We start from the raw sequence: 15,060 nt of genomic DNA on the forward strand, positions 1-15,060 counted from the left end.
CCTTTATTTTAGCAGCTACAGCGCTGAAATTTTGCACATACACACTACTAACATTAGTAGTGTGGAATATGCAAAAAAAATGGGGATATGAGATGGTTTACTGTATGTAAACCATGTCTCATATCCTGTCGGGTTTGTGCAGGAGAAATGAAAAGCCGGCAATTGAATTACCGGCTGTTCACAGATATCGCGCTGAATGAAATCTAAATACAGAATATATATATATGTGTCTCAATGACATATATATATATATATACTGTATATATGTTTTCCCGAACATTTGAGCACATAAATCCATTAGATGTCGGTTTTGCAAGCCTGCGCGAAAATCTCGCAGTACGGATGCCATACGGATTACATACGGAGGATGCCATGCGCAAAATACGCTGAAACACCCTGACTACGGATCAATATTTTGGGAACATTTCTCTGTATTACGGCCGTAGTACGGACGTATAATACGTGGCGTATTGTCTTACGCCAAGTGTGAGGCCGGCCTTACACTAAAAGGCATCATGATTAAAGCCTATGATAAGGCAGAGCGTGTGTGAAAGCCTTCGGTCCTGGCTTGTGTGCAATTTAGTTGCACTGCTTTGAGAGATAAAGGTTGTTTTTTTACGCTTTTCTTCACGTTGATGTTTTTTTTCTTTTGCTTGCAATACTGTAGACTGAGCTGAGCGGGGTCTGTGTCCCTCATTACTATACAGGTGTAGAATCGATGAGCGTACAGAGAGAGGAGCTACCTTTTCTACTTATCTTCCGAGTAGCACTGCTTCCGGCTCTTTTGGCTTCCATGATGGGGTCATACGCTGCACTGCTCGTGGGGGCCACATCCAGCTTATTGTTAGGGTGCCTTAGCTGTGGGGTGACAAACGCACACATCGAAAGATGAAATTATTGTACGTAGAAAATAAGTACCAGTCGAAGCAGCAGGATAAAGTGTAGGAAAAGGTTATTAATTATACAGCAAACAGTGATGTCTCTAAGGGGTCTTTCAGTCACATCAGTCATTTAAAAGGGGTTGGCCATCTATATGGATTTTTTTTTTCTTTTACATAAATGCATGCATTTTGGACTAAAACTCATTTTTGCAATTCGGTTTCATTACAAATTTTGCACTGTTTTGCTTTTCTAAGCGCTTTGTTTCCCCATCACACATTCCACTTTAATGCAGTCTGTGATTATACATCAGCTGAGAGGAGCTCAGAAAAGACAGAGAAAAAAATTAGACAAAACTTACAAACTTTCCCTTTATCAGAATGAGCTCAATATTCTCAGATGGAGAGGTCGCCCACGATCTCCTGACAGTGCCGCTTTCCTCACACACTGACCAGTACTGCTGCCCATACAATGGCCGCGAGTGGAGGAGCCGGTGACCAGACCTGTCCATCAGCCTCCTCCTAGATGGACAGGTCTGGTGACCAGCAGCCATTGTATGGACAGAAGTGCTGAGAAACAAACAGCCTGTAAAGCAAAATGAGGCAAAATTTGTAATAAAACCCAATAGCAAACATACGTTTTTAGCCCAAAATACAAGCATTGAAAAAAAACACAAAAAACAAAAACAGAATAAAGAATTGATGGAAAAGGTGGCCAACCCCTGTAAGATCTACGCTTTCAGAACAGAAACGTTCCTGGTTAATGGGTTGTGCAGAATTAATGGGTTGTGGAGAGAGAAGCTTTCTTACAGTGGCTCACCCACATGTGTATAGTGGTAAAGCTTAGCCCCAGTCTGGCCAAAGCTGAAATACAAGATATAGCCCAATAACAGGAGTGGAGCCGTCTATGGAAGAAGGTGGCCATGTTTTTGACAACCAGTCTAAAATAGAGACTACAAACCCCATGAGATCATGTCCAAAGGATACACGGGTACAGCTTGTATACTGTCCCACAGATACCTTTTGAACAAGCAGGATTTTAAAATCCATAATTAAGAGATATCAGGTTAACCCTTTCAGTTTTGTATCCCTTTTTCCTCCCTTTATTCAAAGAGACATAACATTTTTTTTTATTCATTTGTTTTTAAATGGGATGCGTTGTATTTCTTAATGACACCATTCAGACAGCATGCTCAATCACAGCCAGATATATTTTCCTCTACAAACAAATAAAATATTCTTTAAATATCCAACTTGGGACTATAACCGGAGACGAGACTAGTCCTGCTCTGCCCCTGGCCAGCTTCTGTGCTGCATGGGACTTGAAAGGTCTCTCGCTATGGGAAACACCTGTCGATCACCTAGAGAGGCGCTGGGAAGAGCTGACTTGGGGGCAGATATGGAATAACCTGGTCATATTTATGGGTTGTATCTGTAACTGCAGGTCAACTTCTTAGAACTGGATAGGAAACGAATTATAACCCAAGCTCCGGACAGACGTGGCACTATTTTTGGAAAAAGGCAGCCTTCCAAATATTTGAACTCACGGAAGATTGGTTAAACTACATTCAACTGTAGCAAATACTTAGCTGTGAGAAGAATTAGGTCTGAAACATAATATATATCACGAAGCTGAAAGACATACTACTATAGAAGTCTGCAGCGGCAGTAAGCGGTCATACTCACCGCAGCTTGTGTATTAGAAATCGTCTTCCAGGCTTTACTTATTTCTGTGAAAAGATAAAACATGTGCATCAGATATTTACTTCTCTTCCTTCACAATCTGCTTGTTAGGGCTTTTGCACACGACTGTATATTCGGCCCCAGGGCTGTCTGAAATTAACGAACAGCACTCCGACCTGTGTTATTCAATGGGCAGTGCAGATGAGTTGATTTTTCTATCTGCATGTGGGGAAAAGAAAAAAATAAAAAAAATAAAAAAAAAATAAAAATCGCAGTATGCTCTTGTTTCTTCTATAAATCGGATGAGACACGCCTGTTCAGGTGTGTGCGTGCACAAGAAAAATAAAAAATAAAAATAAAAAAAATCAGATGCCACACTGACCACAGTATAACATGCGTTTTTCTGGATACATTACAATTCTGTAACATATGAAGCTATAAATGGTTAATAGCTACTGCTGCTGCAAAAAAAAACAACTGTACACGGTATGATGAAACTGATGTTTTTTATACTGTCGTGTTTACATTTTTGCCATAATGATTGGGATAATACAGAAAGGAGACATTCACTGTCATGTCTGCCCGCTGGTCAGAGTCCTGCAGACTTCACTCCCGACATTATAACTGTATCACAGCCTACCTTGAATTGTCTCCTGAGACGGCTGATGAGGTGGTCCCTGGTAAAAAGTTGATGTCCTCCATAAATTCTTCTCAGCCATTCATCTACAAGGGACAGAAAAAAAAAAAAAAAATCAAGGAAAATGACCAACGTCCTAATTTTAACAGCGGAAAGTGAGAGTTAGAATTCCTCACCCAGCTACACAACCCCCACCCTTTCCAAAAGCAGAGCACTGGCCAATGTGTCATAAGATCCATGGATGGAGGCCGCCCGCGACAGCTGCTCCAGGCTGGGATCAAGTGCAGGCTATTGGATGCTGGAGGTTTAGTCGGGACAGCAGCCAGCAAAAGTGTAACATGACATGCTGGGGGTTATGCTTCTGCCTTCATGCAAGAATATAAATGCTGCATTAAGTTTTATCTTGACCTTCTGATATTTTCTCAATTAAATTTTTCTTCTTTTCGGAGAAAACCATATGATTACCATTCTATGATCCTATGATATTGGTTGAGTTGGAAGGGCCCTCCTGGGTCATCTGGTCCAACCCCCTGCTCAAAGCAGGATCCACCAAATCATCCCAGACAGATGTCTGTCCAGCCTCTGTTTGAAGACTTCCATTGAAGGAGAACTCACCACCTCTCGTGGCAGCCTGTTCCACTCATTGATCGCCCTAATTGTTAAAAAGTGTTTTCTAATATCTAATCTGTGTCTCCTCCCATTCAGTTTCATCCCATTGCTTCTAGTCTTTCCTTGTGCAAATGAGAATAAAGATGATCCTTCTACAATGTGACAGCCCTTGAGATATTTGTAGACAGCTATTAAGTCTCCTCTCAGTCTTCTTTTTTGCAAGCTAAACATTCCCAAATCCTGTAACCGTTCCTCATAGTACATGGTTTGCAGACCGGTCACCATTCTGGTCCCTCTTCTCTGAAGCTGCTCCAGTTTGTTGATGTCTTTTTTAAAATGTGGTGCTCAAAACTGGACACAGTATTCCAGATGAGGTCTGACCAAAGAGGAGTAGAGGGCAGTAATGACTTCACGTGATCCTAGACTGTATACTTCTGTTAATACATCCCAGAATTGCATTTGCCTTTTTTGCTGCTGCATCACACTGTTGACTCATGTTCAGTTTGTGATCTATTAGTATATCCAAGTCTTTTTCAAATGCTCTGTTGCTTAACCCTATTCCTCCCATTCTGTATATGCTTTTTTTTCATTTTTATTGCCTAGATGTAGTACTTTGCATTTTTCCTTGTTAAAAACCATTCTGTTAGTTGCTGCCAATATGACCTATGTCTTAGGGTCATGATAAGACGTCCACACAAGTTGCAGTGAGATTAGGGCAGGCATTGCAAGCAAATAAGAGCGGCGTTCGGGCTGGGAACCCATGTACCCATCCGGGCACAGGTGGCACATGGTGGATGTACTTCATGTACACGGCAATGCATTTTCCACAGAACCACGTGGCCATTGAAAATAAGGCTCTGCTCACGTCTGCTGAACCAATCAGTCAATATTTTTCCCCTGATGAAGCATACTGCGAAATGCATGAGAGGTGGGTTTCGCCAGGTGAAGCCCCCTTATTACCACTGGGTATTTATTCTATGTTTATTATTTTTCTTTAGACCACATATAATCTATTATTTGGTCTGTAGTCTGTACATCTCATTGTGGCCTTCACTCCTGTTTTTTTATTATATTTTATCCATCTCCTACTGGTAAAACATGTGGTTCTTACTTCCTTTTATCTTTCAGCACAGAATGACTGATGACTAATGATTTTCTTCGTATCTGATATGTTTACCGTATATTGTTTTATTTTTTTTTAAATCTTGTGTATCGATAGACAGAATTCTGTTATTTTCTATATTTTGAGTCCCGCACTCCTTTGCTCTTTGTTCTGTGTAGAACAAACAGAACAGCACAAGATCATCATTCTGTTTACCTGTCTTATTTCTTCTAGGTGGGACAAACAAACAGAATAGTTCTACAGACGTGTGAACAGAGCGTATGCCTGAAACATGCGATGAGTTTCGAGTAATACAGAAGCAGTTGCGACTTTTCTAAAGCGACACCTTGGCTATTCCCCAACAACTAAATGGGACACCCACCTCAGTTTTTTTTACTAAACACTATTGCTGGGATCAGTTTTAAAGAATGAAGTAAAAGTTATGTTTCAAGAAGAAAGATTTTTTTTTTTTTTTTTTTTTAACTGTGAAATGATTTTCTGACCCGTGAAATTGCAGCGAATGGATACTGGCCCTTTTAAAAAGCGGATGATACTTAAGAACAAAAATTCTGGATTCCCAATTATTGAACAGGAGGTTCCAAAGTCTTCTCATTTTAGAAAATTAATCCAGATGAAACAAGTGCTGCGCATCCCTGATCCAGTAATTCACAGCAGCAGAGGTCAGGGAATGAACTTCTGTGTGTTGACTGATGGGAGAGGAAGATGTAAACCTGAAATGATGAGTAAATGACAGCACGCCCCATTATACAGATGAGCCTCATCCTGCCCAACATGAAAGGGACATGAATAATCGCAGTTCAGACTCTAGTTACACCTCACATGACAAAATCTTCAATATTGTTGCTGTGATGGAAATTGAAGCATTTAATAAAGGCTCTCTCTATCAGACTTCATTTTAAAAATTGAAGTCGGGAATCACAAGAAAAGGCTAAAACTGGATGGTGGCAGCATCAATGAATAGTCAGTAATGTAATATATGGACAGTAGATGTGACATCTGTCAGACAACATTAAAGGGGTTGTCCACTACTAGGACAACCCCTTCTCGGCATGAATGTTAATTCCCGTGAAAATAAAAACACTTATACTGACGTCCCATGCCAAAGCAGTTTCAGCGGCGTTGGCACCAGCGGTCCTGGGGCTCACATGTCATTGTTATGACACATGAGCGCCAAGTCATCGCCGGCATCACTATCACAGCCTTTATATGCATTAATAATAATAATAATAATAATAATAATAAAAAGTGAGTGGCAGCTGCATCTCTCATTCTTGATTACTTATATGTCCAAAAGCAGGGACGCCAGCGTTTATTGGGTTCAGGGCTCACGTGAGCCCCGGAAATGCCATTGCCAACACCGCCGGAATGGCACCAGCCGGAGAGGAGAGTATGAGAGTTTTTATCTTCATGGGAACGAAAATTCATGCAGAAAAGGGGTTGTCCTAGTAGTGGACAAATCCTTTAATGTAGTCTGACAGATGCTCACATCTACTGTGTCCATATATTGCTTTAAAAACTTTCTCCAATATTATTATTAATTCCCCAGCCTTGCAGCCATGATGTTGTGCAGTCACTATCCCAGAGACACTGACATTCAGAGGAAGCGAGAGATGCGGCTTTTCTCTTACTTCCTCCCGATGTCTAATTTCTCTTGGGAAGGGGAGAGTGAAGTGGCCGCTGAATGGCCACAATGACTGCCTGACATAATGTAACACGAGCCCTGGGAGGTGTTATTTTATTGGGGGGGGGGGGGGGAGGCATAGTGATTGTGAAGGGGTTGTCTGAGTAGTGGGCAACCCCTTTAAACAGAGAAACTAATGGTCCACAACGCAAGCGGGCAAGTCCGTGCTGCAGTCATAAGATGCAAGATAGGGAAGAGATCAGTGCTGCATACAGCAGAAGACAGCGACCAGTAAGTATTCTAGTGAAGTCACTGTTCATACGGCATATTACAGGTAGCAAAGTAATTGTGAAAGAAAACCAAAAAACAAAACACACACTGGAAATGGACTTTAACCCCTTAGTGACAGAGCCAAATTTTTGAAATCTGACCAGTGTCACTTTATGTGGTAATAACTCTGGAACGCTTCAACAAATAACAGTGATTTTGATATTGTTTTTTCGTGACAAATTACACTTTATGATAATGGTAAATTTAGGTCGATATGTTTTGTGTTTATTTATAAAAAATATCAGAAATTTGAGAAATTTTAAAAAAGAACATTTTACAAATGGTGCTGATGTAAAGCCGACATGTGGGAAATGTTATTCATTAATGTTTTGCTGTGGTATGACTATCTGGATTAAAGGGATAATCATTCAAATTTTGAAAATTGCTAATTTTATTTTGTTAGCATTTTGGGAGGTTTAAAAATCTAGCAGTAATTTTTCATTTTTTCAAGGAAATTTACAAAATTTATTTTTTTTAGGTACTTAGCCATGTTTGAAGTGACTTTAGGGGTCCCACATATTTGGAAACCCCCAAAAGTTATACATTTTTAAAAATGGCACCCCCTGACATATTGAAAACTGCTGTCAGGTAGTTTATTAACCCTACAGTTACATAGTTAGTAACATAGTTACATAGTTAGTAAGGCCGAAAAAAGACATTTGTCCATCCAGTTCAGCCTATATTCCATCATAATAAATCCCCAGATCTACGTCCTTCTACAGAACCTAATAATTGTATGATACAATATTGTTCTGCTCCAGGAAGACATCCAGGCCTCTCTTGAACCCCTCAACTGAGTTCGCCATCACCACCTCCTCAGGCAAGCAATTCCAGATTCTCACTGCCCTAACAGTAAAGAATCCTCTTCTATTTTGGTGGAAAAACCTTCTCTCCTCCAGACGCAAAGAATGCCCCCTTGTGCCCGTCACCTTCCTTGGTATAAACAGATCCTCAGTGAGATATTTGTATTGTCCCCTTATATACTTATACATGGTTATTAGATCGCCCCTCAGTCGTCTTTTTTCTAGACTAAATAATCCTAATTTCGCTAATCTATCTGGGTATTGTAGTTCTCCCATCCCCTTTATTAATTTTGTTGCCCTCCTTTGTACTCTCTCTAGTTCCATTATATCCTTCTTGAGCACCGGTGCCCAAAACTGGACACAGTACTCCATGTGCGGTCTAACTAGGGATTTGTACAGAGGCAGTATAATGCTCTCATCATGTGTATACAGACCTCTTTTAATGCACCCCATGATCCTGTTTGCCTTGGCAGCTGCTGCCTGGCACTGGCTGCTCCAGGTAAGTTTATCATTAACTAGGATCCCCAAGTCCTTCTCCCTGTCAGATTTACCCAGTGGTTTTGCGTTCAGTGTGTAATGGTGATATTGATTCCTTCTTCCCATGTGTATAACCTTACATTTATCATTGTTAAACCTCATCTGCCACCTTTCAGCCCAAGTTTCCAACTTATCCAGATCCATCTGTAGCAGAATACTATCTTCTCTTGTATTAACTGCTTTACATAGTTTTGTATCATCTGCAAATATCAATATTTTACTGTGTAAACCTTCTACCAGATCATTAATGAATATGTTGAAGAGAACAGGTCCCAATACCGACCCCTGCGGTACCCCACTGGTCACAGCGACCCAGTTAGAGACTATACCATTTATAACCACCCTCTGCTTTCTATCACTAAGCCAGTTACTAACCCATTTACACACATTTTCCCCCAGACCAAGCATTCTCATTTTGTGTACCAACCTCTTGTGCGGCACGGTATCAAATGCTTTGGAAAAATCGAGATATACCACGTCCAATGACTCACCGTGGTCCAGCCTATAGCTTACCTCTTCATAAAAACTGATTAGATTGGTTTGACAGGAGCGATTCCTCATAAACCCATGCTGATATGGAGTTAAACAGTTATTCTCATTGAGATAATCCAGAATAACATCCTTCAGAAACCCTTCAAATATTTTACCAACAGTAGAGGTTAGACTTACTGGCCTATAATTTCCAGGTTCACTTTTAGAGCCCTTTTTGAATATTGGCACCACATTTGCTATGCGCCAGTCCTGCGGAACAGACCCCGTCGCTATAGAGTCCCTAAAAATAAGAAATAATGGTTTATCTATTACATTACTTAGTTCTCTTAGTACTCGTGGGTGTATGCCATCCGGACCCTCAGTTGCTTTTCAGGAATTAATGCAAAGTGACATGACAGAAATGAAAATGTGCATTTTTACCACCTAAATGCCTCTAAGGGTACTGTCACACAGTGACACTTTGGACGCTACGACGGCACGATCCGTGATGTCGCAGCGTCGTATGATTATCGCTCCAGCGTCGTAGACTGCGGTCACACTTTGCAATCACGGCGCTGGAGCGATGCCGAAGTCCCCGGGTAACCAGGGTAAATATCGGGTTACTAAGCGCAGGGCCGCGCTTAGTAACCCAATGTTTACCAGCGTAAACGTAAAAAAAAACAAACAGTACATACTTACATTCCGGTGCCTGTCCCCCGGCGTTCTGCTTCTCTGCACTGTGTAAGCACAGCGGCCGGAAAGCAGAGCGGTGACGTCACCGCTGTGCTCGCTTTCCGGCCGGCAGGCGCTCACAGTGCAGAGAAGCTGAGACGCCGGGGACAGACACCGGAATGTAAGTATGTACTGTTTGTTTTTTTTACGTTTACGCTGGTAACCAGGGTAAACATCGGGTTACTAAGCGCGGCCCTGCGCTTAGTTACCCGATGTTTACCCTGGTTACAAGCGAACGCATCGCTGGATCGCTGTCACACACAACGATCCAGCGATGTCAGCGGGTGATCAAGCGACGAAAGAAAGTTCCAAACGATCTGCTACGACGTACGATTCTCAGCGTGATGTCTGATCGCAGTAGCGTGTCAGACACAGCGATATCGTATGGATATCGCTGCAACGTCACGGATCGTACCGTCGTAGCGATCAAAGTGCCACTGTGTGACAGTACCCTAACTTCTGAACAGGTTACAACAACCGGCAGACTCTTAGGGTACTGTCACACAGTGGCACTTTGATCGCTACGACGGTACGATTCGTGACGTTCCAGCGATATCCATACGATATCGCTGTGTCTGACACGCTACTGCGATCAGACATCACGCTGAGAATCGTACGTCGTAGCAGATCGTTTGGAACTTTCTTTCGTCGCTGGATCTCCCGCTGACATCGCTGGATCGTTGTGTGTGACAACGATCCAGCGATGTGTTCGCTTGTAACCAGGGTAAACATCGGGTAACTAAGCGCAGGGCCGCGCTTAGTAACCCGATGTTTACCCTGGTTACCAGCGTAAACGTAAAAAAAACAAACAGTACATACTTACATTCCGGTGTCTGTCCCCCGGCGTCTCAGCTTCTCTGCACTGTGAGCGCCTGACGGCCGGAAAGCGAGCACAGCGGTGACGTCACCGCTCTGCTTTCCGGCTATGGTGCTTACACAGTGCAGAGAAGCAGAACGCCGGGGGACAGACACCGGAATGTGAGCATGTACTGTTTGTTTTTTTTACGTTTACGCTGGTAACCAGGGTAAACATCGGGTTACTAAGCGCGGCCCTGCGCTTAGTTACCCGATATTTACCCTGGTTACCCGGGGACTTCGGCATCGCTCCAGCGCCGTGATTGCAAAGTGTGACCGCAGTCTACGACGCTGGAGCGATAATCATACGACGCTGCGACGTCACGGATCGTGCCGTCGTAGCGTCCAAAGTGTCACTGTGTGACAGTACCCTTAGGCCAGAATTTGCTCATGAATTGCTATGGTAAACATCAGGGCCACACAATCATGATCTAAGGGCACCAATTGGGATTAGGAGGAAGCCCCCACAGTCTGTTAACCATTTATATGATGTAGTCACTATTGACAGCAGCATCTAAAGGGTTAAACAGATTTGGATGGTGCAAACACTGATCGTGGCTGATACAGCAAGTTGTCAGCTATAGTGTACAGCCGACAGCTGCTGGATTGTCACCTGTATGGGGAGGCTATTCTCTTAAATGTCAGGTCAGTTAAAAGACGTATTGGCGGTCATTAAGGGGTTAATAATATTACATTTTGAGAGGTTAAAGGGACGACAATGTAGGGAAAAAGACCCGGATTCCAGTGATTGTCTCTAGAGGACTAGTTAACCCGCTGTCATGTAGTCCTCCATATTCATGAGCTCTGTATAACTCCGGCCCCACCACCAATTGGCAGCTTTCTGCCTTTGCACAGTGTACACTGAAAGCAGCCAATCAGTGGTGTGGGTGGAGTTATACAGGGCTCAGCATTTAGAGAACTGCTAGATCTGCAGCAGAGAAAACTGATTTTTATCAAAACTGCATCAAGTAACTTTGTACGTGACACACGACTGGAATCAGAGTCTTTGCGCCCACATTATGCTGCACTCAGATTGGGTAACAAAAACCTGGTGACAGATTCCCTTTAAGTAACTATCAACCTTGTGAATACCACATCAAAAATGTCACCTGGGAAAGTCTTTAGCACTACAGCCCACCATAGGACATACTGATGCTCAGATTTTATGCAGAGAACAAGGTGAGAAATGGCAGCACAACCCACAGCTCATGTCTCCCATGTTTTGAGTTTAGGGTGAAATCAAGACTGGACACAATGGACATGTGTAGGGGCATCAAGAACCCAGTTTACACACTACAGAAAAGGTTTGACACTAATTTTTGTTTGCGGTGTGAAAAAAAAAAAGTGCAATGGAGAAGAGGTAAGCTACTGAGTCCTGCAGAGTCCGCGAGGTAAAGCCGGATTCACACATCTAGGCTTCACAGTCTGAGCACAGACTGACCTCAGGTCTCCTGCCCCCGACAGTCTCATATATGCTTATCAGGCTGAGGAGTTCGGGTCAGGAGACCCAGGGCCGCTCCCTACCTCATAGTCTGCACTCAGAATCCAGCCTAAGGGCTCTTTTCCATTTGCGGGAAACACGTCTGTGTCTCGCATGTGAAAACCAAGCTGTGGCGCCTCCAGAGTGGAGCGTGCGGCCGCATAGCAACACATGGAGCCGTACGCTCCGCTCCAAAATGCTGGCGCCACAGCTTGGTTTTCACATGCGAGACACGGACGTGTTTCTCGCAAATGGAAAAGAGACCTAAAGCAGAGAATAAACCCCTCTGAATCAGTCTGACCCTCCTGTAGATCAATACACTAATCTGTTGCACCTGTGTATAAAACATATCCTAAGGCATGCAAAAGAGAAAATGTCCACATTACCAACGGAAAAAACAAAACATGAAAGACGTCCAATTAAACAAAAAAGGTTTTACACCTACAGCTCTATGCAGTCCTATGTGTCTCCATGGTGACAGATTACAAACAAAACCCCTGTAGTCTGCTTTTGCAGCCATGATCAAAGCTGGTGAGTGTAGAGCAGTCACCAGGTGCAGCACAACCAGAGGCAGTGGGCAAGGAGAATCGCAGCGCAACCAGAGGCACCAAGCATGCAAGGAGAATCGCAGCACAACCTGAGGAAGCACAAGCGCAGGCAGAGGAAGCACAAGCGCAGGCAGAGGAAGCACAAGCGCAGGCAGAGGAAGCACAAGCGCAGGCAGAGGAAGCACAAGCGCAGGCAGAGGCGCAGAGGAAGCACAAGCGCAGGCAGAGGCGCAGAGGAAGCACAAGCGCAGGCAGAGGCGCAGAGGAAGCACAAGCGCAGGCAGAGGCGCAGAGGAAGCACAAGCGCAGGCAGAGGCGCAGAGGAAGCACAAGCGCAGGCAGAGGCGCAGAGGCAGCACAAGCGCAGGCAGAGGCGCAGAGGCAGGCAGAGGTAGCGCAGGCAGAGGCGCAGAGGCAGGCAGAGGTAGCGCAGGCAGAGGCGCAGAGGCAGGCAGAGGTAGCGCAGGCAGAGGCGCAGAGGAAGCACAAGCGCAGGCAGAGGCGCAGAGGTAGCGCAGGCAGAGGTAGCGCAGGCAGAGGAGCAGAGGTAGCGCACGCAGAGGTGCGGCGATCAGTGCAGGACGGCCCTGTAGTCAGTGCTGGCCGTCAGCAGATGGAGGAGCCGGGAGCAGTCGCGCAGACAGGTCGCCGCCATACAGCTGGCAGGGAGGAGGCCGCCTGCAGCCCGGAGCTCACACTCCGCCAACTCCATGACAACCATAACAGGCAGCCCGCATACAGGGGGTGGCAGGCTGGTACTTATAGTCCCACAGCAGAACGCCACACATAGGTGACATCCCAGCAGGGAGGCCCCGGACTGAGGCCGCAGAGCAGCCCGCACACACCCGGCCCCCGCCCGCCGGACACACACTGACCTCCGCCCCGGCCACAGACGATTCGGTTCTTCTGCTCTTCCAGTTCTCTTCTCCTGGTAACCAGACTACTTCCGCTTCCGGGGTCACGTCCCGCGCTCCCATTGGTCGGCAGTGAGGGGAGGCTAGTGCGCAGTTACAACCGACATTCCGAGAGCGGCCTCGCGGGCGGGAGCGGGAGAGTCTCGCGAGGAGGCGGAGGGCTCGTGCACGTGGCCATGGTGGTTGGGGCAGCGCGCACAGGCCCGGGTACTGCACAAGCGCGAGAGGCGCAGCAGAACAGCGGACGTTACCAGCTGCCTCCGCTAGGGGGAGACAACTCACAAGAAAGCGGCAAATTACACAATTCACACTGGTCCGAGGGAAAGAAGCGTTATATGGAGGGGACAGCACAATGTGGAGGCATGTCCGCATACAGCAGTGACACCCTTACCAAACAATGTAGGAATGACCAGAAACATAAACTGTGCCCCCAGAATATTAAAAAAGACCCTGTGCCCCTGAATAAACAAGTATAATTACATTGGCCGATATCACTAACCATACACTGTGCCCCCTGGAATAAAACCTACTGTGTAATATAAGGGATAACATCTCTGTATGTGGAGGAGCCTGACATCCTGTGAGGAGACTTATAGGCCATGCATGCGCCTCTGCGAAATTAAATATGCAAATTACCCTTGAGTGAGGATGACAACGTAAACACTAGCGCCACCTATTGGAAGCAGCGCTCCTGCACATCGCCACCATCCAGTACAATACACATGCACGCTCGGGGGATATGAGCATGCATGACCTGAGCTGTACCGCCAAGTCTCACCTCCACAATGTTACTCATTTTTCCATCTCCCTATAACACCCGTATAATCGCATATAAAGACGAGGACTGAGTTGTTGATATTCTTCTATTCAAATAAGAAAACCCCGCAATGGTCACGGAAATAACCGGAAACTGACAAAAGTCACTTTTCTTGTAACTTTATTGAACATGAATAAAAATCAGACATTGCTTTTGAATTGTGGTTCCAAACCTAATGAAAAACATCCTGGACAAAAACGACGAGACCTTTAAATTAAAGCAGTGATCTGAAGCAAACATTTATTTTATTCCTAAATGCCATCTATGTAATGTAATAATCTAATCGCTTTTTTTGCCAGTTTTCTCCTTACAATGTGCAGTGACAGTGCGCTCTCTCGGCAGCTCGTCACTTCCCATTAGAGCTGGAGAGAGAGCGCACTGTCACTGTGCATATTGCAGAGTGAACAAGGAAGGATAGTTCCAGCCCAACAGGCATATAATAGTCTTAGTTTAGGCAAGTCCACACCAGACATACAGTATGTAATAAAACTTTTATGTTACAAGTTGCATTATCATCTACATGTTTAAGATCCTTATAGCTCATGATTAAGCGTTCCATAGGAGCCGGATAGATGCTAATGCAGCTTACGTTACACAACCTTATGAGGCAATCGCTGCAAACGATTTCTGTAACTTTCAGAGACTTCTGCACCTGTCTACAGGTATTTTGGAAGAATCCTTATGAGCAAACTGCTCCTTCCGTCTCCGGAGTCTTCTCCAGACTGCAGGTTTCTGCTCAATCCACAGGTTTAGGTTGGAGCTTATAGAAACCACTACAGAACAGTTCAAAGCTTTGCTCTTCGCTATTTCTGGATGTTTTCAGCTGTGTGTTTTGGGACATTATCCTGTTGGAGGACCCATGTTCCTGTGACTCAGACCAAGCTTTCAGACACTGGGCAGCACATTTGTCTCCAGAATGTCTTGAGATTTAATTATACCCTGCACAGAATCCAGACACCCTGTGCCAACACAACAAAGCAGCTGCCACCCCCCCCCCCAAAAAAAAAAAAATAAAAAAAAAT

General features: G+C 44.6%; 1 protein-coding gene across 7 annotated transcripts in view; it reads right to left on the reverse strand.

The window, feature by feature from the left end:
• Positions 1–13,314, reverse strand: part of CEP350 (centrosomal protein 350) — a 78,005-nt gene extending 64,691 nt beyond the window's left edge. For all 7 annotated transcript variants that reach the window (XM_077278893.1, XM_077278892.1, XM_077278896.1 and 4 more), the window contains exons 1-4: positions 13,183–13,314; positions 3,202–3,284; positions 2,565–2,608; positions 744–858 (exon numbers count right to left, since the gene is read on the reverse strand). In XM_077278893.1, the coding sequence (XP_077135008.1) occupies positions 744–858; positions 2,565–2,608; positions 3,202–3,280 (238 nt within the window). In that variant the 5' untranslated portion in view covers positions 3,281–3,284; positions 13,183–13,314. The remainder of the gene's footprint in view (positions 1–743; positions 859–2,564; positions 2,609–3,201; positions 3,285–13,182) is intronic.
• Between the last annotated feature and the right edge of the window lie 1,746 nt (positions 13,315–15,060).

Source organism: Ranitomeya variabilis, chromosome 8, assembly GCF_051348905.1.
Source record: "Ranitomeya variabilis isolate aRanVar5 chromosome 8, aRanVar5.hap1, whole genome shotgun sequence".
In the NCBI taxonomy this organism is placed as follows: Eukaryota; Metazoa; Chordata; class Amphibia; order Anura; family Dendrobatidae; genus Ranitomeya; species Ranitomeya variabilis.